This window comes from Sciurus carolinensis, chromosome 18, assembly GCF_902686445.1.
Source record: "Sciurus carolinensis chromosome 18, mSciCar1.2, whole genome shotgun sequence".
NCBI classification, from domain to species: domain Eukaryota; kingdom Metazoa; phylum Chordata; class Mammalia; order Rodentia; family Sciuridae; genus Sciurus; species Sciurus carolinensis.
Window position 1 is genome coordinate 39,711,305 of NC_062230.1, and position 26,577 is coordinate 39,737,881.

The following is a 26,577-nucleotide window of genomic DNA, read 5'->3' on the forward strand; positions in this document are numbered from 1 at the left end:
TGTCAGGCTCAGTTCCCAGTTTTGACATACACAGAATCTTTCCACTAAGTGTCCATTGGGCTGAGACTGGGCTTTCTAAGTCCTGATATCAGAGGGGTGGCCAAGGGCACCTCTCACCAAGCATCACTATTTGGTTGCTCTTCAAATGTCTTTGATGGAAGGCTGAAGATATTCACATTTGCAACATGTGAAGAGACCTACAGCAGTCAAACTTCAAGGTGCTAGAAGCTTCTCAGCAGTATGGTATTCTGTTGTTGCAAGGAGAACTTGTTGGCTTTAACTCCATGAAGTGCATCTCATTGGTTTTGTTCAGAGCTTTATACATGTTAAACCCTCAATAAATGTCTCTTGGATGAAATTTTTCAAATTTCACAGAATATTATTTATTTGATAGAACGTGAAATAAAACTATTCTGAAGTTGGAATCATTTAAAAACAATTCCTCAGGTACCATTTTTTGGGGGTGGGGGGTACAGGGATTAAATCCAGGGCCTCAAACATGCTAGGCAAAATCCCTGCCATAGCTGCATCCCCTGTCGTTTACATTTTATTTTGTGATGGGATCTTGCTGAATTTCCCAGGCTGGCTTCAAATTTGTGATCATCCTGCTTCAGCCTCCTGGGTAGCTGGGATTATAGGTGTGCACCATCATGTCCAGCTTTGCAGTTACCATTCTAAAAGTGTCTGTGACAATCGAGAGCAAATAAATGGGTACATGTTTTTGTTGGGAGATTAGTTTTTGCCTCTCTGCAGCAGGAAGGTTCTATCTGGAAAGAAACTGCTATTCACTGTTCCTGAATAGCGTCTCCTGGTGAAGAAATTAAGTACTGCATATTGACTGAAAGAGGCAAAGACTTCCTTTCCCTGGTGCAGAGTAAACTAAACAACCAGATACTACATAGATGGTATAACAAACAATGAACAATGAGTAATAACAAAATGTCAGTGAGCTCTAACAGAGGAGAGGGAGCCCAAAATCTAGACCTGCTCAATGAGTTAGATCTTCAGTGATTCCTCAGGAGGGCTGACCCCACCCAGGTACCTGTGAGCATGGAGCAGGTGGTCGTTTTTCCTGCTCCGTTGTGTCCCAGAAGAACAGTGATCTGCCCCCTGTACAGATTCATGCTCAGATCTTTGACTGCTATGTGTGCATTCCTTCCCCTGTGAAATACCTGTGGGAAGGGTCAAGGTGTGACTGACTGTGACACACACATACAGGAGGCATTTCTGAAGAGACTACAATAAACTGCAAACCCACATCAACTTCCCACAAAGGTTAATCAGTGAGAATCCAAGTGGGAATCTAAAAGAAAGTGCCTTCTTTCATTATGCCTCTGAGGAGGCTGACCTGGAACAATTCCAAGGGGATCTTTCCCTTGATCCCTAGAACCACAGAGGGCTAAGAACTCAAGAATGAAGTACTAAAAGTATGAACAACAATCTTCTCTCTGCTTCTGGAACCAGACCCTGCCCTTTAACCTGGTTAGGTCCCCAAGAAATGGCACCCTGCCTCTTTCACATGAGGTACTGATCTGGGAAAGGAATCTCAGAGTCATCTGTCAAGTCAAAGGTCTCCAGTACTTTAAATACCATTTTTTAAAATTGCACAAGTATACCCACCACTTCCTCATAGTTGTTCTTCAAACAGAACACCCATGATCTGCAGGACCCTGAAGGCACTGAACTCACATCCTATTGCTGGCATCCTTAGTCAACACAGGGCACTAGAGGAGCAAGGCTGGCAGACACTGTGAAAGAACACTTGCCTCCTTCTGCACTGGGAGGCCAACCATGGAATCTGGTTTATAGTTTGACTTGATAGATAAGTTACCCACAAGTGGCTGAATTCCAGCACATTTCCAATAGTGGGTATTTGGCACTGGAGGATGAGAGAAGACTGCTTATAAGAGACAAATAACCAGACAAACCATCCAGTTACTTAATTCATGACAGGAAACAGGATAGGACATTTCAAGTTCTATCTCTAAGTTTGAAGATGGCATTACAGAAAGAATAAAAATTCTCAGTCACAAGGTGTGCCTTGTAAGCACTGGTAGAATTAAACAAAAGCTTTAATGGGTTGATTCTTAAGTTCTTGGAAGGAGATATATGAGACAATACCTTGTATAGATGCTGGATTTCAATTCCTCTTATCAGATCAGTTGGCTCTTCCTGCATGAACTCAGTTTTTGGAGCTTCATTAGGATCACCCATGTCCAGTAGTGCATGTGTACCTGGAATAGGCTTCCCATGCCAGTATGAGGGCTGCAGAGGAAGTCAACCTATACATTAATCATGTACATGGACTGACTTTATCTTCTGGAAGATAAATATTGTGGTAAATTAGATCTTCCCTCCCTGCCCTGAAGTTTACTTGTATCATGTATTTAATGGTGCCTGAGAAAGTTCACCAACTCACTTGTGGACTTGCTACCAGTCAACTGCATTTCAACCTACAACCCATGGTGCAAAAGGAGCTAGGAGGGCTGGGGAGATAGCTCAGTTGGTAGAGAGCTTGCCTTGCAAGCACAAGGCCCTGGGTTCGATCCCCAGCACCCCAAAAAAAAAAAAAAAAAGGAGCTAGGAAAGTCAACTCATCTCCAGGCTCCAGGTAATTGGAAAGCTACCATGACAGCAGTCTGGGCTAGTACCTAGAAAAACGTGGGAGGCAACCCTACTCATGTCCCCACACTCCAAGAATGGAAGTGAGGGAGTCTTGGCAGAGGTCCCAAACAAGAGCCTGTGTGATCCAGTCAGGATTGGCAGGCCCATGGCCACCAGAGGCCACTGCAGGCTGTCTGAGTCAAACATAAAACTCAACTTTGTAAGAAAATCTTAGTCATCATGGGAGAGAAGGAAACTGTGGCCTCTGCTGGAGCCTTGAGGGATGTCACAGAGGTTCTCAAAGAACTTCAGGGCCACTCCACCAGCACAGCTCAATGGGGAAAGGGCATGTGAGGTCTCTAGCATGTTGGGGATTGAGTCCTGTGGGAGAATATGGGACTGATATTCAATAGGCCCAAGTAAGGCATTGCAGGCACTCCAGGGGAGACTCTGCATGATATTGACACCTCACTCCAGTCCAGCACATCAACAGTGGGGCAAGAATCAGGGAAGCTAAGACAGTTAATTATGCACCATTGGCAGCTATGAGCTAAAGGTGTGGAATGAACCCTGAAAAGAGACTCCCTCAGGTTTGAGATTTTGATCAGGACATCACTGAGAAATGTAGGAATACTGATGACAAATAATAAAAAGCCTAACATCTGGGACTGGAGTTATAGCTCAGTGGTAGAGCACTCGCCTACTATGTGTGAGGTGCTGGGTTCAATCCTCAGCACTACATAAAAATACATACATGTAAATAAAGGTGTCCACCTACAACTAAAAAATATATATTTTTAAAAAGCCTAACATCCATCTATAAAGCAGCAGCATTAGAACTCACCATGGCAAAGAAGTACCAAGGCTTGGGTGTTCCAAATTTCCCTGGGAAGACAGATTCCACATACCAGGTTATTACACAGTACAATAATGAATCCAACAGGAGCATCAGCATCACCTGAATGAAGCTAAACTCCCCACGGACGCTGCCCATGTTCTTCCACTGGATGCCCATGCCTGTTACAAAGGAAGGAGGACAATTACTACATCAAAGGCAGAGAAGCCAACTGACATTTTCAATAAAAGAGTCAGGAACCAGGCCAGTGACAAAACTTTCTGCTGGGGTATTATGGGACCAGCCTGTGGCATAGGGAGGGAGAGAGAGAAGTTGTGTCCATAGGTTAAACCTTTTTTTTTTTTGGCGGTACTGGGAATGGAACCTAGGGCCTTGTGCATGTTAGGCAAGTGCTATAACACTGACCTATACCACGTCCCCACCCTTTTTATTTTTCCTTCTGAGACAGAGTCTTGCTAAGTTTTCCAGGCTCACCTTCAACTTGGAATTCTTCTGCCTCAGTTTCCTGAGTAGTTGGCATTATAGGCATACGACACCACCCAAGGCTAGAAAAAGCATTTTTTATTGTTACCAAAAGGGTGGTGGTACTTTCACTGACATCAAGAAGTAAGAAACTTGAGGGCTAGGGTCATGACTAAGTGGTAGAGCGCTTGCCTAGCATGTGTGAGGCACTGGGTTCAATGCTCAGCACCACATAAAAATAGTTAAAAAAAAAGAAACTTGGTCACCCAAGACACAGCTCCACATTTCTGCACATGCTATCTGGAATGCTTTTCCACTCCTCCCCGACCTTCTTTGCTTCACTAAATCTTACCTCAAAGATCAGAGCACCTTCAAGCTCAAAAAACAGGGATAGTGGGAACATTCCTTAACATTGTAAAGGCCATCTATGCTAAGCCCATGGCCAATATCATTCTAAATGGTGGAAAACTAAAAGCATTCCCCCTAAAAACTGGAACGAGGCAGGGATGCCCTCTTTCACCACTTCTATTCAACATTGTCCTTGAAACTCTAGCCAGAGCAATTAGACAGACCAAAGAAATTAAAAGAGATACGAATAGGAAAAGAAGAACTCAAACTATCCCTATTTGCTGATGACATGATTATATATTTAGAGGAACCGGGATATTCTACCAGAAAACTTTTAGAACTCATAAGTGAATTCAGTAAAGTAGCAGGATATAAGATCAATGCTCATAAATATAATGCATTTTTATACATAAGTGATGAATCCTCAGAAAGAGTTAGGAAAACTACCCCATTCACAATAGCCTCAAAAAAAAAAAATAAAATACTTGGGAATCAATCTAACCAAAGAGGTGAAAGATCTCTACAATGAGAACTACAGAACATTAAAGAAAGAAATTAAAGAAGACCTTAGAAGATGGAAAGACCTCCCATGTTCTTGGATAGGCAGAATTAGTATTGTCAAAATGGCCATACTGGGGCTGGGGAGATAGCTCAGTCGGTAGAGTGCTTGCCTTGCAAGCACAAGGCCCTGGGTTCGAGCCCCAGCACCCCCCAAAAAAAAATGGCCATACTACCAAACATGCTATATAGATTCAATGCAATTCCAATTAAAATCCCAATGATGTACCTTACAGAAATAGAGCAAGCAATCATGAAATTCATCTGGAAAAATAAGAAACCCAGAATAGCTAAAGCAATCCTTAGCAGGAAGAGTGAAGCAGGGGGTATTGCAATACCAGACCTACGATTATACTACAAAGCAATAGTAACAAAAACAGCATGGTATTGGTACCAAAATAGACAGGAGGATCAATGGTACAGAATAGAGGACACGGACACAAACCCAAATATATATAATTTTCTCATAATAGACAAAGGTGCCAAATATATGCAATGGAGAAAAGATAGCCTCTTCAACAAATGGTGCTGGGAAAACTGGAAATCCATATGCAGCAGAATGAAACTAAACCCCTATCTCTCACCCTGCACAAAACTCAACTCAAAATGGATCAAGGACCTCGGAATCAGACCAGAGACTCTGCATCTTATAGAAGAAAAGGTAGATCCAAATCTTCAACATGTCGGCTTAGGATCAGACTTCCTTAACAGGACTCCCATAGCACAAGAAATAAAAGCAAGAATCAATAACTGGGATAGATTCAAACTAAAAAGCTTTCTCTCAACAAAGGAACTATCAGCAATGTGAAGAGAGAACCTACAGAGTGGGAGAAAATCTTTGCCACTCATACTTCAGATAAAGCACTAATTTCCAGAATATATAAAGAACTCAAAAAACTCTACACCAAGAATATAAGTAATCCAATCAACAAATGGGCTAAGGAAATGAACAGACACTTCACAGAAGATTATCTACAAGCAATCAACAGATATATGAAAAAACGTTCAACATCCCCAGTAATAAGAGAAATGTAAATCAAAACTACCCTAAAATTCCATCTCACCCCAATTAGAATGGCAATTATCAAGAATACAAGCAACAATAGGTGTTGGTGAGGATGTGGGGAAAAAGGTACACTCATACATTGCTGGTGGGGTTGCAAATTAGTGTAGCCACTCTGGAAAGCAGTGTGGAGATTCCTTAGAACACTTGGAATGGAACCACCATTTGACCCAGGTATCCCACTCCTTGGCCTATACCCAAAGGACTTAAAATCAGCATACTACAGAGATACAGCCACATCAATGTTCATAGCAGCTGAATTCACAATAGCCAGATTGTGGAACCAACCCTTCAATTGATGAATGGATAAAGAAACTGTAGTATATATACAATGGAATATTACTCAGCTATAAAGAATAATAAAATTATGGCATTTGTAGGCAAATGGATGAAATTGGAGAATATCATGCTAAGTGAGATAAGCCAATCTCAAAAAACCAAAGGACGAATGATCTCGCTGATAAGTGGAAGATGATACATAATGGGGGGTGGGAGGGAGGCAAGAATGGAAGAAGGAAGGACTGTATAGAGGGAAAAGAGGGGTGGGAGGGGTGGGGGGAAGGAAAAAGTAACAGAATGAATCAAACACCATTACCCTATGTAAATGTATGATTACACAAATGGTATGCCTCTACTTCATGTACAGAGAAACAAGATGTACCCCATTTGTTTACAATAAAAATAAAAATAAATGAATTTTAAAAAAACACTTGATGAATAGTACTCTTAATGGAACTTCTCTACATTCAGTATATTGTTTCCACAAGAAAATGATCCATCTTTTAAGGGTGAGTGCCTTTGAATTATTTTATCTCTTGTGATAATGGATTCATTCATTCTTTCTTTTTTTATGTTCTCAAATATATTTTAATTGGTTGTTACAGCACCAAAAAGAAAAAAAAAAAGATCAGAGTGGAGAGCTCCTTACCCAAGAAGCATGTGTACCCACTCTCCCTACCTGGGTGAAATGCCCAACCCACGTGCATTTGGAACACCCTGTACTAACTCACAGAAGGTCCTGCATCACCTTGTGAATCTGTTCATTTATTGTCCCCAGCATGTGCAGTTTCTGAAGCCAAGAACTTTTTTTTTCTCAGTAGCTCCAACATCTGACTAAGATCTATTACACAGTAGACACTGAATAAAATACTTATTCCACAAATAAAGGAAAGCACTAAGGAAGGTCTTGGACTCCATTCTTAGGTACACACGTATCCTGTGTGAGCCAAGTGTCTAATCTGAACATGAGCTAACAAAGCTTTTCATTTAAAGCTAAGATGCTGCATGTCTGCTGTCTCCACAACAGGATAAAACCATAAGAAAGACTCAAGTACTGACAGCAGACAGACAGGCTATCTCAGGGCTCCCCAAATGTTAAGGTACTTACCTGTGGATTTTGTTAAAATACAGACTGATGAGGTCTGTCTTGGTGGGCTTGAGACTCTGCATGTCTAACAAGATTTTGGTAGGGTAGAAGCTGCTGGTCACAGGACATGCAGTGACAGCCAAGGGCCAGGCAATCTCTAAGGTCCTTTAGGGTGAGAGAGTCACTTATTTGTGTCTATGTATGCCTGAGAGATTTGCCCTTCATTCTGGTTTTTGCACTTTGGATTAGAAATAGATCCTGTGCATATCAGGACTGATTTCAAAGGGGCAACAAACGTTAAGTATGCTTGATTCATGAAAGTCAGAGACCTCCTCCTCAAGTATAATCTACACTATCCAAATAGAAGAAACAAAACTTTCCTAGCTCTGTAGACCTTTGATTGTCAGTTAACTTTACTTTTATTCATTATAAATATAAATAAAGTGTATAAAATAGTTTGGCAATTACAAAGAAAATACCTGTGAAAATCCACTACCCTAAATAAAAACCCCAGATGTGCACACCTCCATCACAGCCCTGTCCCTATGTTGAAGTTTATAAGCAGCATGAAGTTGGGTTTTCCCTTTTCATCCAATTTGACAGTTTCATTTTAGTTACTATATTTTGATCATTTATATTTAATGTGATTATTGATTGTCTGGATTAAAACCTATCATCTTGTCAGTTCTTTTCTATTTGTTCCAAACTGTTCTGAATTTCTTATTTTCGTCTTTTTTTTTTTTTTTTTTGTCTTTTCTTACATTAATGGGAGGGGTGTGTGTGTGTTGCTTGAGATCAAACTCAGGTCCTTGTACATATCAGGCAAGAGCTCTACCATGGATAATTTTTCATGATTCTGTTTTATCTCTATTGACTTCTTTATATCTCTTTAAAAAATACATTGTTACCTTAGGGTTCACAATATATACCTTTCATTAGGCAGAGTTTAACTTTAAAGAACACTATACTACTTCATGTTTGCTATATAAGGACATCACAACAATATATTTCCAAATTTTACCTTCCATCTTTCAAGCTATTATTGTCATACATAAACAATAAACACAATTCATTACTATCATTTTTGGCTTTGACAGTCAATTTTCCTTTAAAGTGAAAAGAGATCAGACAAAATAAATTAATTTCATTTTTCATTTGTAGTACTCTGGTGAGATGAAATCTTAACATAGTTTTGATTTGCATTTCCCTAATCGCTGATGATGTTTAACATTTTTTCATATATTTGTTGGCCACTTGTACTTCTTTTGAGAAGTGTCTGTTTAATTCATTTTTCCATTTGTATATATGTTGTAGATACATGCAATACTTTTATTTTTATGTGGTACTGAGTATTGATCCCAGTGCCTCACACATGCTAGGCCACTGAGCCACAACCCTAGCCCTGCAGTACTCTTAATTTGTGTATAAACAAATTTATATGTGGTCTAATATACTTTTCATATGAATAATTCATTATTTCTCATAATATGTGCTAGCAGATAATATTAATTCTTGACATTTTTAATTTGAGAGTCTTTACTAGTATCTCCCCAATTTTTAAAAATAATTTTACTGGAGCTGAGCATGGTGGTGCATGCCTATAATCTCAGGGACTCCAGAGGCTGAGACAGGATTACAAGTTAGAGACCAGTCTCAGAAACTTATTGAGACTCTGACTCAAAATAAAAAAATCAAAAGGGATGGGAATATAGCTCACTGATAGAATGCCCTTGGGTTCACTCTCCAGTATCCCACCTCAATTTTTTTTAAGTGGGTGTAGAATTCTGGGTTGCCAGGGTTTTTCTTTTTTTTTTCCTCACTTTTATGGATGCATTATAGTTGTACATAACAATGGGATTTGTTGTTACATATTCATACAAGCATACAATACAACAATATAATCTGACCAACATCATCCCCTAATATTTCCCTTTTCCCTTCCTTCCTCCTTCCCTCTGGTTCCTTCTCTCTACTCCACTGATCTCCCTTTGATTTTCATGAGATGCCTCCACCTTCCTTTTCCTTTTTCCTCTCTAGCTTCCACATATGAGAGAAACATATGACCCTGACCATCCAAATCTGACTTATTTCACTTAACATGATAGTTGCTAGTTCCATCTATTTTCCTACAGATGACACAATTTCATTTTTCTCTATGACTGAATAAAACTCCATTGTATATACATACAATTTTCTTTAACCATTCATCCACTGATGGACACCTTGTCTGGTTCCCTAGTTTGGCTCTAGTGGATCACGTTGCTATAAACATGGATATGCATCTATCACTGTAGTATGATGACTTTAATTCTTCAGGATAAATATCAAGGAGTGGTATAGCAAGGTCATATGGTGGTTCCATGCCTAGTCTTTTGAGGAAACTCCATAGTGAATTCCATAGTGGTCGTACTAATTTACAATCCCACCAACAGTGTAGAAGTGTTCCTTTTTCTTCACATCCGCTCCAGCAGTTATTATTGTTTGTGTTCTTGATGACTGCCATTCTGACTGGTGTGAGATAAAATCTCAAAGTAGTTTTGATTTGCATTTTCCTAATCACTAATGATGTTTAACATTTTTTCATATATTTGTTGGCCACTTGTACTTCTTTTGAAAAATGTGTGTTTAATTCATTTTTCCATTTATTAATTGGGTTATTTGGTTTTTGTTGTAATTGTTTTTAGTTCTTTACATAGTCTAGTTATTAATCCTCTGTAAAAAGAGTAGCAAAGATTCATTCCCATTTTGTAGGTTCTCTCTTCACATTCTTAATTGTTTCCAGTACTGTGGAAAAGTTTTCTAATTTGATACCATCCCATTTATTAACTCTTAGCATTACTTCCAGAGTTTTAGAGGTCATATTGAGAAAGTTGTTGCCTATGCCTATATGCAGAAGTGCTGATCCTACATTTTCCTTTAGGAGTTGCATAGTTTCTGGTCTAATTCCTAGTCTTTGATCCATTTTAAGTTGACTTCATGCAAGGTGCATCTGGTCTCATTCTTTTACCAATGGATAACCAGTTTTCCCAGCACCAATTTTTAAAACAGATCTTTTTTCCAGTGTATGTATGGGCAACAAGGATCAGATGACTGTAGATGTGTGAGTGTGTCTCTGTGTCTTCTATTCTGTACCATTGGTCTATATGTCTATTTTATGCAGTTTTTATTACAGTAGCTCAGTAGTACAATGTGAAATTGAAGTCAGGTAGTGTGATGCCTCCAGCATTGCTTTTTTGGCTTAGAATTGCTTTGGTTATTCTGGGTCTTTTATTCTTTTATTCTTCCAAATGAATTTTAGTATTATTTTTTCTAGTTCTATGAAGAATGTCATTGGTATATATTTTTAAAGCAATTCAATTTTTTTTAGTTGTTGATGGACCTTTATTTTCAAATTTTTTTAGTCGTAGATGGACATAATACCTTTATTTTATTTATTAATTTTTATGTGGTGCTGAGGATCAAACCCAGTGCCAGTGCTTGCCAGGCAAGCACTCTACCACTGAGCCGCAACCCCAACCGAAAGGTTTTTTATTACTGATTCTATCTCATTACAAGTTATTGGTCTGTTTAGGTTTTCTTTGTCCTCTTGATTCTGTTTTGGCATATCATATTTGTCTAGAAATCTATTTTTTCTAGGTTTTCCAATTTATTGGAGCATAAGTTTTTCAAAATAGTCCCTAATGATCTGCTGAATTTCTGAGATGTCTGTGGTGATTCCTCCTTTTTCATCTCTAATTTTTTGTGTGTGAACAGTGGCTTTATTTATTAGTAATGTTGAAAAACACATCAGTGTAGTTTCTTTTCTCATTTTGAATAATAAAAAATGTATAAAAGAGATTCTTTGAGTTTACAACCTATGAGCTGGTCATAGTCTAAGTTTTTTGCTTCTGCAAGGGATCCAACATTTAATTAGGCCATACTTCTCCAAACAGTTCTTTTATTTTTTTAATTAAAATATCTGTTATTTTTACAGACACATTTTGATTCATTGTACACAAATGGGGTACAAATTTTCATTTCTATGGCTGTACACAATGTATATTCATTCCATTCATGTAATCATACATATATATAGGGTAATACAGACTGTTTCATTCTACTGTTTTTCCATCCCCACCCCCTCCCACCCCCTTTTCTTCTACACCATCCAAAGTTCCTTCATTCTTCTCTTCCCCCCCCCACCCCCCTTGTTATATATTGTCATGCACTTATCAGAGAAAACATTCGACCTTTGGTTTTTCGGGCTTGGCCTATTTCACTTAGCATGTATTTTTCAACTTCATCCACTTACTAGCAAATGCCATAATTTTATTCTTCTTTATGGTTCAGTAATATTCCATTATGTATATATACCATAGTTTCTTTATCCATTTGTCAGTTGAAGGGCATCTTGGTTGGCTCCACAATCTAGCTATTGTAAATTGAGCTGCTATGAACATTGATGTGGCTGCATCACTGTAGTATGCTAATTTTAAGTCCTTTGGGTATAAACCGAGGAGTGGGATGGCTGGGTCAAATGGTGGTTCCATTCCAAGCTTTCTGAGGAATCTCTACACTGCTTTCCAGAGTGGCTACACCAATATGCAACCCCACCAGCAATGCATAAGTGTGCCTTTATCCCCACATCCACACCAACACTTATTATTGCTTGTGTTCTTGATAATAGCCATTTTAATTGGAGTTTGATGAACTCTTAGGGTGGTTTTAATTTTCATTTCTCTAATTACTAGGGATGATGAGCACTTTTCCATATATTTGTTGATCACCTGTATATCTTCTGTGAAGTGTCTGCCCATTTCCTTAGCTCACTTATTGATTGGGTTCTTTGTATTTTGGGTGTAAAGTTTTTTAAGTTCTTTACAAACTTTGGAGATGAGTGCTCTGTATGAGTGTGTGTGGAAAAGATTTTCTCCCACTCTGTAGGCTTTCTTTTCACATTATTGATTGTTTCCTGTGCGGATAAAAAACTTTTTAGTTTGAATCTATCCCATTTATTGATTCTTGCTTTTATTTCTTGGGCTATGGGGGTCTTGTTAAGGAAGTCTGGTCCTAAGCCAACGTAATAGAGATTGGGGTCTACTTTTTCTTCTATTTGGTGAAGGGTCTCAGGCCTAATTCCTAGATCCTTGATCCATTTTGAGTTGAGTTTTGTACAGGGTGAGAGATAGGGGTTTAGTTTCATTTTACTGCATATGGATTTCCAGTTTTCCCAGCACCATTTGTTGAAGAGGCTATCTTTTCTCCATTTTAAGTTTTTGGCACCCTTGTCTAGTATGAGGTTATTGTACTTATGTGGGTATGTCTCCGTGTCTTCTATCCTATACCATTGGTCTTCCTGTCTGTTTTGGTGCCAATACCATGCCGTTTTTGTTACTATTGCTCTATAGTAGAGTTTAAGGTCTGGTATAGTGATACCTCCTGCATCACTCTTCCTGCCCAGGATTGCTTTGGCTATTCCGGGTTTCTTATTCTTCCAGATGAATTTCATGATTGCTTGCTCTATTTCTGTAAGGTACATCATTGGGATTTTAATTGGAATTGCATTGAATCTGTATAGTGCCTTTGGAAGTGTGGACATTTTGATAATATTAATTCTGCCTATCCAAGAACATGGGAGATCTTTCCATTTTCTAAGGTCTTCCTCAATTTCTTTCTTCAATGTTTTGTAGTTTTTATTGTAGAGATCTTTTACCTCTTTGGTTAGATTGATTCCCAAGTTGTTTTTTTTTTTTTTGAGGCTATTGTGAACGAAGTTGTTTTCCTCATTTCCCTTTCATATGTTTCATCACTTGTGTATAAAAATGTTTTAGATTTATGAGTGTTGATTTTATAGCCTGCTATTTTGCTGAATTCATTTTTGAAGTCTAGAAGTTTTCTGGTGGAGTTTTTTGGATCCTCTAAATACAGAATCATGTCATCAGCAAATAGTGACAGCTTAAGTTCTTCTTTTCCTATTTGTATCCCTTTAATTTCTTTAGTCTGTCTAATTACTCTGGCTAGAGTTTCAAGGACAATGTTGAATAGAAGTGGTGAAAGAGGACATCCCTGTCTTGTTCCCGTTTTTAAAAGGAATGGTTTCAGTTTTTCTCCATTAAGAATGATGTTGGCCATGGGCTTAGCCTAAATAGCCTTTACCATGTTCAGGTATGTTCCTACTATCCCTATTTTTTCTAGTGTTTTGAGCATGAAGAGGTGTTGTATTTTGTCGAATGCTTTTTCTGCGTCAATTGAAATAACCATATGATTCTTATCCTTAAGTCTATTGACATGATGGATTACATTTATTGATTTACAGATGTTAAACCATCCTTGCATTCCAGGGATGAACCCCACTTGATCGTGGTGCACAATTTTCTTAATATGTTTTTGGATACGTTTTTCCAATATTTTGTTAAGGATCTTTGCATTTATATTCATCAAGGATACTGGTCTAAAATTTTCTTTCCTTGATGTGTCTTTGCCTGGTTTGGGTATGAAGGTGATATTGCTTCATAGAATGAGTTTGGTAGGGTTCCCTCCTTTTCTATTTCCTAGAATATTTTGAGAAGTATTGGAATGAGTTCTTCTTTGAAGGTCTTGTAGAACTCGGCTGAGAATCCATCTGGTCCTGGGTTTTTCTTGGATGGTAGGCTTTTGATGGCTTCTTCTATTTCATTGCTTGATATTGATCTGTTTAAATTGTGTATATCCTCCTGGTTGAGTTTGGGAGGAGCATATGTCCCCAGAAATTTGTCGATGTCTTCGGTATTTTCTATTTTGTTGGAATATAGATTTTCAAAGTAGCGTCTCATTATGTTATAAACTTCAGTGGTGTCTGTCGTAATATTTCCTTTTTCATCACGAATTTTAGTAATTTGAGTTTTCTCTCTCATTCTCTTTGTTAGTGTGGCTAAGGGTTTATTTATTTTGTTTACTTTTGCCTGCATTTGCTCTCTTATCTCATCCTTTGTTTCATGAATCTTCTTAATCATGTATAATCTAAAGTCCTTTTCTGACATTTCTTCTACCATACTATCACTGGATTCTATTAATACAGAATCTAGATTTGTTCAGATCATTTTCTTCCCTTATTTTTTCATGTTGTTCATGTATCTTCCTCTGTAGCAGTGGAAATCTGAGGTACTTCAGTTTTCCCCCTACAGGTTTCCAAAACCTTTTCTTTAAGGGGGAGATCAATATTAGCAGTGCCCAGTTCAGACAGTATGCAACCTGAAACTACATAGTCCCTATGAGGACATTAACAATATTGTCATAACAAACAGAATGAGTTCAGTTATTATCTTCAGTATAATAAACAGATTTGCAATAAGGTCTGCAGTTTCTAATGGAGGACAAAGAGGATGTGGAGGGGTGTAGGATGTAGCTGTTAATGGGGTAAGAAAAGAATATATAGAAGTTCTAGATAATAGAAAGAGAGAGAATATAATAAAAAAAATTTGTTGTTAGCATGGGAAAAGTGAGAAATAGATTCTGAGGGAACAGGTAAACAAAAGGAAAAGAGAGTGAGAAAAGTAAAGAAATAAAAACTTAAAATTTTTCAATGAGGAGAAAAAAGAAAATCTACACTGTAACAGTCAAATAGTATTCAAACCTCCCAGTCTTCAGTAACCTGATGTATGAGAGGTACCTGACAATGAGCTTCCAGTCTCCAGCAGGCGTCTCAGGATGGGATTTGCCCCACCTAAAGATGGGAGATACAGCTTCCAGGATTATCCAAGATGGCTGCTCTGGCTTCCAAAGGTGTTGGCAAATGGGTAGCTGCAGCTTGGGGCTGGAGGTCCTGGAGGCAGGGTGCAGTTGGTCTGGTTGCGGGATTCTGGAGGCGGGGTGCAACCAATTGGTCTAGGGGTCCTGGTGATAGGGCGCAGTCAGTCGGTCTGGGGGTCCTGGTGGCGGGGAGTAGTCAGTCGATGTGAGAGCCCCAGAGGCAGGGAGTGATCGGTCAAGCTGAGGGATCCTGGAGACGGGGCACAGTCAGTCCCGCCGGGGTCCTACGGAGCCTGGCTGTTGTCTCAAAATGGCAGCAAGCCACATGCAACCAAACCCGCAGGTACTGTGACAGTGAACTTCCAGGCAACAGCAGGCAGCTGGCGCTCCACTGGCGGTCTGTGGTCAGTTTGCTGATTGCTTTCGGACGATCGAGGGATGAACCTCTGGCGGTGGGTGAGGGATAGGTGAAAGGCAGGTGATGGACAGGCAAGAGGCAGGAAAATGGCAGATGATAGGCATCTGACAGTGAGCAATCTGCACTCAAAAAGTAGTGGATATGCTGGCAGCCTGCAGGTGATCGCAGTAGACAAAAGGGGTAAACAGCAAGGGATTGATAAGCAGCAAAAACTGCCTCACCAAGAAACAGATATCCTCTGCTTGAAACTCGAGTTACGGAGTGACAAGGAATGCAGCCTTCCTCTAGTCCACCACCTTGGATCCCCTCCCCAGCCCTTTTTCATATTTTATTTACAGACAGGGTCTTACTGAGTTTCTTAGGGCCTCAGTAAGTTGCTGAGGCTGGCTTTGAACTTAAGATCCTCCTGCCTCAGCCTCCCAAGCTGCTGGGATTACCTCTAATTTTATTAATTTGGGTTTTCTCTCCTTTTCTTTTGGTTAGTTTGACTAAGGGCTTTTCAATCTTGCTAATCATTTCAAAGAACTGTTTCGTTGATCCTTTGTATTATTTTTTTTTATACTCAAGCTCTGATCTTAATTATTTTCTTTCTTCTACTGGTTTTGGAATTAGTTTGTTCTTGTTTTTCAAGGGTCTTGAGATGCTTCATTAGGTTGTTTATTTGGGATCTTTCTGGTTTTCTTATGTAGGCACTCACTGCTATACACTTTCCCCTTAGAACTGCTTTCCTACTGTCCCTTACAAGGGTTTTTCTTTTAATACTTTAAAGATGTAGCTTCATTTTCTCCTACCTTGTATGTTTATTCACCATTTGGCTGTATTTTTTTTCTTTCTGGTACTGGGAAATGATCCTAAGGGGCACTCCACCACTAAGCATCATCCTTAGTCCTTTTTATTTCTTTTTTGAGACAGTGTCTTGCTGAGTTGACCAGGTTGGCCTCAAATTTGCAAACTTGCTCAAACACCCTCCTGCCTCAACTTCCCAGTAGCTGGGATTACAGCATGTGCCACTGTACTCAGCTGGGTATCCTTTCTCAAAAAGTAGCTAATCAAGTATTTTCTTCTAATTTTTAAATTTTAATTTAAAAAGTTTTCCCATCTAACTTTTTGAACTATAAGATAATATTTTAAACTGATTTTTATGAGTTCTTCAAATATTCTGGATATAAGCCTTTGTCAGTTAAATGTGTTACATGTACTTCTCCTCACTCTGTAGTTTATCTTTTCCTTCTCCTTGTGGTATCTTAATTTTAGTGTCAGTTTTTCATTCTTTTCAATAGATTGAAATCTCAAAAACCAAAATAAACATTTACTCTTTTTAATTTGATTACCTAAGTTATTTTGTTATAGTAATGGAAATCTGATTAAAGAACATGTTAAAGGCTTATTCCCAGTGTGGTATACTAGGAGATGGTACAATTTTCAGCATCTGAGGCTTAGTGGGAGATCTTTAGCTAACTGGGGATGGGGGTGACCTCAAAGGAGATTATGTGTTCCAAATCTTTTCCTTTTTTCTTTACTCCTTTTCTCATAATGGAGGAAGTTTGTTTTACATACTCATATCATGATGTGCCAATCTCCCAAAGGCCGAAAGCAATGAGGCCACCTATTCTTCAAATAGGACCTCCAAATTGTGAGCAAAATAAACCTTTTCTCTCCATAAGTAAATTATTTCAGGGATTTCATTATAGTAACATGAAACTGACTAATACAGTCTCCTAGATCAACCTGTAAAAGAAGACATACTAAAGGTAATAAGAATATATATAAGATATAGATCTGTAAAATTTTAAAGTATTATCCAAGCTTCTAATCATAAATCTCTATATTTTGTATCTATTATTTTTTTCCTTGGGTCAGAGTCTTGCTACGTTGCTCAGGCCAGCCTCAAACTCCTGGACTCTAGTGATTCTCCTTCCTCAGTCTCTCGAGTAGCTGGGCTACAAGTGCACACACCCCCACATTCAGTTCTAATTTCTTAATTCTTTAATATGCTTTAGTTTTTCTCTTCAACTATATTGGTCATTTTTTTCTTTTGTTACTCGGGATTGAACCCAGGGGTGCTCTACCACTAAGCTACATCCCTGGTCCTTTTTACTTTTTATTTTGAGATAACCTCATTATGTTGCTCAGGTTGGTCTTGAACTTGGGATCCTCCTGCCTCAGACTCCCAAGTAGCTGGGATTACAGACATGTGTCATCACAAACAGTTTTCTAGTTATATTATAAGTTGTAAGGTGTGAACTATATTGTGTATTTCCTTAGAGTCTCACAAAGTATCTACCGTGGGTCTAAGTATAATGTAAGTGCTGAGAACACTGAATGAAATGTGTCAGTTATATTTATTTGAAAATGAAGGTCAGCCTTGCCTGGGGCAAAGCATCCAGGCATCCTACAGAGAGTTTGGGAAAGATAAATCTCACCTTTTGCCTCAAATATGGAGATGAATCGGGCTCCCATTGCCATGGCAACATTTGAGAAGAGACAAGATGTTATCTTTTCAAAGTAGCTCCTCTGGTAGTAGCTGAAAGTGAGGTACAGGTACGGGAGGTAGGTGAAGAAGAAGATGATGCCTCCTGAGGCAGTTCCAACGTGTGCTGCAAATTCAGATGCAAGACATGAAGAATCTCATCAGTAACGCACAGAGACCTATGACATAAACCTCTTTTCCTTGCCACAAGAAGACAAGTGTCTCTGTGTGTGTCTCAGCATTTCAGAGAAGAATCAATCTCTCAAGAAATTTTGATAGAGACCTTTTACAGTTGTATACTCACTGGATTAAGACGAATATTTGTAGCACTTAAAAAGTGAAATGATCCCTATATAAAGGCACAAATATCTGTCTAAAACTTCCTCTTTTTACAACTGTATTAATTTATCCTTCAACAAAAACCCTCTTCAAAGGTGAGTGGTATTTTGAATGACAACTGTTATCTCTTACCTGGCACAATGCCAAGTACTTTATATATAGACATCATATTATTTAATCTTCATGACTTCCCTGTTTTTGAGAGGAGAAAACTGAAGCTTAGTCACACTAAATAAATTGGCCCAATGTCTTGGAACTAGTAAGTTATGGTAAAGAATTCAAGGATTTTTAGTCTGCAGACATAGTGGCTCAAAATTTGGATACGAGGCCAATCTGGCTGACATCTGGGAGCCAAATTCAAGTTAAATACAGATGTTTGACTTCTAGGAAATTAAAAGAATAAGAATTGAAAATGTAAGGATTTTAGGGTATGGTAGGTAATGCTTATAATCCCAGATACTCGGAAGGCTGAGGCAGAATTGTAAGCTTGAAGCCAGTCTGGGTAATTCAGCAAGACTATGTTTCAAATTTTTAAAAATTAAAAGGTTAGGGATGTAGCTAGTGCTAGAGTACCCCTAAATTTAATCTCCAAAACTGGAAAAAAAGGAAAAGTAAAGAAAGAAGAAAGGATGGGGCTGGGGTTGTGGCTCAGTGGTAGAACACTTGCCTATCATGTGTGAGGCACTGGATTTGATTCTCAGCACCACATATAAATAAATGAATAAAATACAGGTCTATCAACATCTAAAAAAAAGAAAGAAGGAAGGAAAGAAAGAAAACATAAAGATTATATTTTATGTAAAAGAAAAGTCTGCAGATAAGGCTTAAGAAAGTCCTTGACTGAACTGGGCTACATGAACTATTGGCTGGTGTTCTAAAACTTTCCAGATTCCCAGTTTCTTCTTTTTTTAATATTTTCTTTTTTAGTTGTCAAGGGATCTTTTTTATTTTCTTTATTTATATGTTGTGCTGAGTATCAAAGGGCCTCATACATGCCAGGTAAGTACTGTACCACTGAGCCATAACTCTAGACTCCCCATTTCCTCTTTTATAAAAGTTTATAATTGCTAACATTTAGTACACTCATATTATGTACCCAATACTATTCTCAGCATTTTATGTGCAAAATTCCATTTAATCCTCATTACTAAATTATGAAGTAAGTACTATTATTTACAATTTCACAGAAGGGCAGATGGATACACACAATCTAGTAACTTAAGGTCAGATCCACAGAGAGATCAGAACAGCACTCTAAGGTCACAGCGAGAGCTTTTGACCTCAGTGAGAAAGGTTACTGTCCACTTGAGGAGTGGGAGGTTTGAAATAATCACATCAAAGATATGTGGGAAAAACTGGTGAGAGAATGTTGCTGGATGGCAAGGCGGAACGTAGGGCCATCTTTTGAGAACTGGGGTCCGAAATGAACCAGTCACAGTGAGTTTTTTTCAGCCAACTACTGCTGCTCAGATGCATGGATGGGCAGAGCAGGCAGGAAGTTGGGTTCCCTAGGATTCAGGTTATACAATAACAGTGCAATTGACAGGTTATGGGCATAAATTAAAGGAATTATATAATAGAACTTGGAACTCCAGCTAGATTAAGAAACCAGTGGGGCATGTGATGGGAGTGGTTGATGGTGACAGTGTGGATGGGCCAATGGATTAAAGGTCTTGACGGAAGTTAAAGAATTATTGAGGGAGTGGTACATGAGGAATGGAGTGGAATGTACAGGAGCAGAATGGAATTCAAGAATGGGATGCTGGAGCTGAGATTCTGAAGGTTCCATGGTTGGTAAGACTCAGATTTAGGGGATGACCATGGCAAGTGCAGGATCACTACTGCAGACTGGAAGAAAAGACCATTGGAATGAAAAATCAGGATCTGAGAGGGAAAAGGAATTGGATCCCCAAGAACAGTCACAGTAATAGGTAATGGAACCAGGGGCAAAAATTCTTCAACACATGAAGAGAAGTAACCAGAAGCAATAGATGATGCAATGAAAAGCAGCACTTGATTTCATCTGTTGACACAAACCTCAGGGGCTGAGTTTTTAAGCAAGAAGGGAAGATAAATGATCTGGAGGCAGTAACCAGGATCAAGGAGTCTTCCTTTTGTCCTTGTGAGGGTACAGTATCATGAAGGATAGGTGCCCTGCATATCTTCAGAGAAGACCAATGAGATATTTTAGTATTATTATAAATGATGAATTTTTACATATTAATATTTTATCTCAATCCATTACAATCATTGCTATTTTTTTGTTTTTTTGTTTTTTGTTTTTCCTGTGTTGGGGACAGAACCCAGTGCCTTGCACATGCTAGACAAGCACTCTACTACCAAGCTGTAGCCCCAGACTGTAATTCTCTTTTGGATATTCAAAATATCCTGTGTTAGGTGTGTGGATTCATCTTTTGTTCTTTGGAGATTATCCCATTAATCTAAGAGAGCTTCCTTGCTACGTACAAAATAACCAAAGCTTGTATTATATATTTGCTACCCTAGATCTCGAATCAGCTATTTTTTCCCCCAAGGAGTTCTGATTCCTCCCAGTAATACTCCAAGGCCACAATCCAGGTACTAAGTGTGTTCACTGCCACTAGGCTGTCATTGTTTCTGTCTTTGCAATATACCTGGTAAGGAAATCCAGTTTTAAAAAGAAGAACTATGATATTATAAGATAATTCTAATTTAAAATTATAGGATTTGCCTTAACTTCTCTGCTGTTACACTTGTATCTTTTCTTTTTAAACTAAAAATATTGACTTCTAAAATTTTGGCTTTAAACTCTGTTATATCTGTGTAAGTTTCAAAATAGCAATACCAATTACTAGTGCTAATAACAATAAGACTACTAAATATAGCAATTTATTTTATAGTTCCTTTTGTTCTTAAAGTACCTCTCACAAGGGACACAAAATCAAAGTATTGTTTTAAAGGCATTTGAAATAATTTTCTTTGTGAAAATAAGACCCCAATTTGAAAATATTTGGGGGGGGTTTCAACTTTTAGAAACTGCCCTTATAAATTCCTTTTTTATTTAAAAAAATTCCCAATGTTTTACATGGTATAAAAGGCAGAATAAAGGTTTCTCAATGATGTCCAGATCTCATTTCTTGAAATCTGTGAACATGCTACTTTACACAGCAAATGGGACTCAGCAGACGTGACTGACTTAAGGATTCTGAGATAAGATTATTCTAATTATCTGAGCAGACCCAAAGTAATCACAAGGGTCCTAACAGGAAGGAGGCAGAGGTGTCACAGAGAGAGGAGATATGATGAAAGCAGAGACCAGAAAGGCAGAGACACCTTGATTTTAGCCCAGTCGAATGCATTTCAGACTTTGGATATAAGATATAAATGGGTATTGTTTTAAGTCATTAAGTATGTAATAGATTGTTACTACAGCAATAGGAAACTGACACTTGTAGTTTAAAAGTCAACACTATGTGAAATTAACATTTTAAATGTGTAACAACCAAGTTGTAACTTCAGGTTAGTAGTACACCCTCTACTCCTACAACGGTCCTTCTCCCTCTGTATTGTTATTATGACAGATCTTTATACATTATGTGGACCATTAACATAGATTTATCTATATACTTGTGCATTTGTATTTTAAATCCTAAAGGAAAGAAAGATAAGAGTTACGAACCAATAGTACAGTACTGGCTTTTGTTACCTTTACCAGTGGTATTTCTTTCTTTTTATGGTTTCAAGTTACTGTTGCTAGTATCTTTTCATTTCACCCTTTAGAATTCCCTTGCCCATTTCTTATAGGAAAAGTTTTCTGGTAATGAACTCCCTCAGCTTATTTATCTGGAAATGTCTTACTTTCTCCCTCATTCTTTAAAAAAATTTTTTTTGAGTTGTAGATGGACAGCACACCTTTGTTTATTTTTATATGTGGTGCTAAGGATTGAACACGGTGCCTCACACGTGATAGGCAAGGGCTCTGCCACTGAGTCACAGCTCCAGTCCTTCTTAATTCTTGAGGGATAGTTTTGCCAGATATAGATTCCTTGATTGACAGGATTTTTTTGTTTTTGTTTGTTTTTGTTGGCTTAAGATCTAAAATATGTCAGACTGTTGCTTTCAGATTCCCTGGTTTCTGTTGTAAAGTCAGTGGTTAATTTTACTGAGGATCACTTGTTTGTAACAAGTCTGTTCCCTCTTGCTGATTTCAAAATCATCTTTGTCTTTGGACTTCAACAATTTGACTGTAATGCTTCTTGGTGTGAATCTCTGAGTTTACCCTGCTTGGTGTTCATTGAGCTTCTGGAGCTTGTAATTCATGTGTTTGACCAAATTTGTAAAGTTTTCAGCCACTATTTCTTCGAAAAAATTTTTACCTTTTTTCTCCTTTTGAAATTCCTATAATGCGTATTTTGGTATGCATAATAGTGTCCCAAATCTCTCTCAGGCTTTGTTCCAACAAAGAAAAGCCCAGGACCAGATGGCTTCACTGGTGAATTCTACCAAACATTTAAAGATGAACTAATACCAATATTTTTCAAATTATAAATTTAAAGATGAATGCAATATAACAGAGAGACCAAAAATAAACCCTCACATATGTGGTCAACTGATTTTTCCATGGTGCCAAGACTATTCAGTTGAAAAAAAGACAGTGTTTCAACACAAGTTGCAGAAAAAACTGGATATTTACGTGTAAAAGAATGAAGTTGAACCCTTACCACATACCATATATAAAAACGGATCAAAGACCTGAACACAAGAGTTATAACATCATAAAATGCTGAGAAGGAAGAAAACTTGGGGGAAATCTTCATGACCTTGAATTTGGTAATAGCCTCTTAATTATGGCACAAAACCCGCAACTGACTGAAAAAATAGATAAACTGGCCAGGCGCAATGGCTCACACTTGTGGTTCCAGATACTTGGGAGGCTGAGAAAGGTGGATAGTTAGGCCAGCCTTGGCAATTTAGCAAGACCGTATCTCAATGAAAATTTTAAAAGGACTGGCTGGGGTTATAACCCAATGGTAGGTCATCCCTGGGTTCAATCTCTAGTACCACAAAAATAAGTAAGTAAATGAACTGCACTTAAAATTTAAAACTTCTGTGCATCAAAGATAATATCAAGACAGTAAAAAAGAAAACCTACATAGTGGGGGAAAATATTTGCATACATACATATTTGCATATCATGACATGATAAGGGACTAATATCCAAATGTATAAAAAAAATCTATAATTTATTAAGAACAACAAAAGCAATTTAACAATTGGCAAAAAGCTCAGAGTGCAGCTCAGCAGTAGAACACTTGCTTAGCATGCTCAAGATCTTAGGTACAATCCCCACCAACAAAAAATTTTTTCAATTGGGCATAAATATATGAATTTATTTCTGGATTCTCAATTCTATTCCATTGGTTGATATATCTATCCTTATGCTAAAACCACACTATTTTGACCCATGTATCTTTGTAGTAGTATTGAAATCAGGAAATGTGGATTCTCCAATTTTGTTCTTCGATATTGTTTTGGTTTTTGAGGCTACTCACAATTCCATATTGATTTTATGATCAACTTGCTCATTTCTGAAAAAAAAATTGGCTGGGATTTTAAAATAAATTGCAACAAATCTGTATTAATTTGGAGAATATTAAGGTTTCTAGTCCATGAACAAGAGATGTCTTTTTTTATTTTTAGTTTTCAGTGTACAAGTCACTCAGACCTTGGTTAATTTTATTCCTAGGTATCTTATTTTGGATTCTAGGCAGAATTTTTTCTTAATCTGAATTTTTTCTTAATCTCCTTTTCCGAATATTCATAACTTGTTTATAGATATATAGCTGACTTTCATGTGCTGATATTATATCCTGCATATTTGCTGATTTCATTTAGCATCTAATTGTAGATTCTTTGGGATTTTCTCTATAAAAGAAAATGTCATCTTTGAACAGAGATGTTTTACTTCTTCTCCTAATGTACACCTTTTATTTCTTTTACTTTCCTAATTATTCTGACTAGAAATTCCAGTATAACACTGAACAGAAGTGGTATGTATTAGTCAGCTTTTTGTTGCTGTGATCAAAATATGATACAAACAACTCGGAGGAGGAAAGGTTTATCTTGGTTCATGGTTCAGAGGCTGCAGTCCATTGTTGGCTGGCTCCGTTGCTCTGGGCCTGAGATGAGGCAGAACATCACAGTGGAAAGGCATGGTGAGGAAAGCTGCTTAGCTCTTGGCAGCCAGGAAGCAGAGGGAAGGGGCAGGGAGGAAGGGCTGGAATAAGATGTAGTCCCCGAGGGTCACCCGCCCCGCACCCCCTCACTCCCCATACTTCCTCAAACCATGCCCTACCCGCCTAGTATCTACCACCTCCCAGGAGTCCATCCAGCTAGCAATGGGTTAATCCACTAAAGAGGTCAGAGCACCTCATGATCCAAAAGTGCCACTTCCAAAAGCGCCACTTCCCAAAAGTGCCACCTACCTCTAAACCTTGCTGCACTGGGGACCAAATCTTTGCAACAGACTGAGCACTTCAGATCCAAACCAGAACATGGTAAAAACAGGCATCCTGGTCCTGTTCTTGATCTCAGGAATATGCTTCAATATTTCTCCACTGAATATGATCTAACTCTGAGTTTTTCATAAATGTTTCTTATCAAGCTGAGGAAGCTTTCTTTATATTCTGGCATGATAAGTGTTTTTAAATGGCATGGGACATTGTCAATGCTTTTTTGCCATCAATTGAGATGATTTTCCCCCCGTCATTCTATTAAGTGGTATATTAATACTGATCGCTTATTGTATGTTGAATTACTCTTGCAAATACTCAATAAATCCTACTTGGCATGGTATTTAATTCTTTTAATACACTGCTTGATTTGGTTTACTAGTATTTTGTTGAGGAATTTTCCTTCGATATTCGTATTTGGTTTTTGTTTGTTTGTTTGTTTTGCGGTGCTGGGGATCGAACCCAGGGTCCCGTGCTTGTAAGGTAAGCACTTTACCAACTGAGCTATCTCCCCAGCCCCGTATTTGTTTTTATTTTTGAGCTATGAGGGTTATTTTATTTATTCTAGATATAAGTCTCTTGAGTTCTACATTATTTGCAAATGGTGTTTCTCCCAGTCTATGGACTTTCTTTTCACTTTCTTGATGGTAACTGTGAAGTACAGTAACTTTTTAAAAAAAATTTTTTGTGCTTGTAGATGAACAGAATGCCTTTATTTTATGTATTACTTTTACGTGGTGCTAAGGATCAAACCCAGTGCCTCACACAGGCTAGGCAAGCACTCTGTCAATGAGCTACAGACCCAGCCCTACAATAACTTTTAATTTTGATGAAGTTCAACTTATCAATCATCTCTCTTATCAGCTGTGCTTTTTAGAAATCATTGTCTAACCCACAATGATGAAAATTTTCTCCTGTCTATTCCTTTTTTTTTTCCATATTACAGACTGAACCCAGAGAAACTCTACCACTGAGCTACATCCCAACCCTTTAAAAAAAATATTTATATTTTGAGACAGGGTCTGTCTATACTGCAAAGGCTGGCTTCAAACTTACAATCTTTCTGCCTCAGCCTCCCAAGTTACTGGGATTACAGGTATGTGCCAATGTGCCTGGCTCCTATATTTTCTCTTAAGATTTTATAGTTTTAGTGCTTACCTATAGATTCATAATCACTTTAATTTTTGTGTATGATTGTGATGTAGATGCCCATGTCCATTCTTTGGAATGTAGGTATCCAGTTATTCTAGCATCATTTGTTAAAAAGACTCTCCCTTCCCCAGTGAATCATCAGGACCTTTGTAGAAAATCACCTGTCAGTGTTGAATTGCATTTACTTTTGCACCTTGCTATTTGCTTCCCACTTCAATCTTGATTTATTATGCCTCTGACCTCACTGGTCTTCATCTTTATTTCTAAACCTGTGTATATTTTTGTATCTGACCTCAAGTTCAACTTTTAACCTTTAGCAAACTCCTTAAGCCTCAGTTTGCAGACATACTTTGAAGTGCATGCCCCAAGCTCCCCACACAACCCTCTTACTTGGCCAGTACTCCTGTGGTACTTCTCCCAAAGCTACAGTACGGAAGGTGGGAATACAGCGTTTGAATCAGGAGATAGTGTTCAGGCCCGTTCAATTTTTAAAGAAGCCCTCTCCATCTTTGCAGTCAATATTTGCCAGGACTGACATTAACATGCTATTTGATGAAAATATTCACAAATGTAAATAAGTTGCCTGGCTTCAATTATATCACACATTGATTTTTCCCCCCTAGTTCTCTTGAAGTTTATCTGTTTTGGGTCTCCAACTGCTAAATTCATTCTCCATTAATGTTTTTACCTATACCTCTCTAGGTTGACCCACAATTCAGTTGTCCTGTACTCTGACATTGGCT

At 38.1% G+C, this 26,577-nt stretch overlaps 1 protein-coding gene across 5 annotated transcripts in view; it reads right to left on the reverse strand.

Moving 5' to 3' along the window:
- Positions 1-26,577, reverse strand: part of LOC124970803 (ATP-binding cassette sub-family A member 17-like) — a 114,418-nt gene that overhangs the window by 57,732 nt on the left and 30,109 nt on the right. For all 5 annotated transcript variants that reach the window (XR_007106193.1, XM_047534408.1, XM_047534407.1 and 2 more), the window contains exons 8-11: positions 17,806-17,979; positions 3,449-3,621; positions 2,122-2,265; positions 1,043-1,172 (exon numbers count right to left, since the gene is read on the reverse strand). Coding sequence is in view for 4 of the 5 variants with exons in the window: in XM_047534408.1 (XP_047390364.1) it covers positions 1,043-1,172; positions 2,122-2,265; positions 3,449-3,621; positions 17,806-17,979 (621 nt within the window). In the remaining variant the exon portion in view is untranslated. The remainder of the gene's footprint in view (positions 1-1,042; positions 1,173-2,121; positions 2,266-3,448; positions 3,622-17,805; positions 17,980-26,577) is intronic.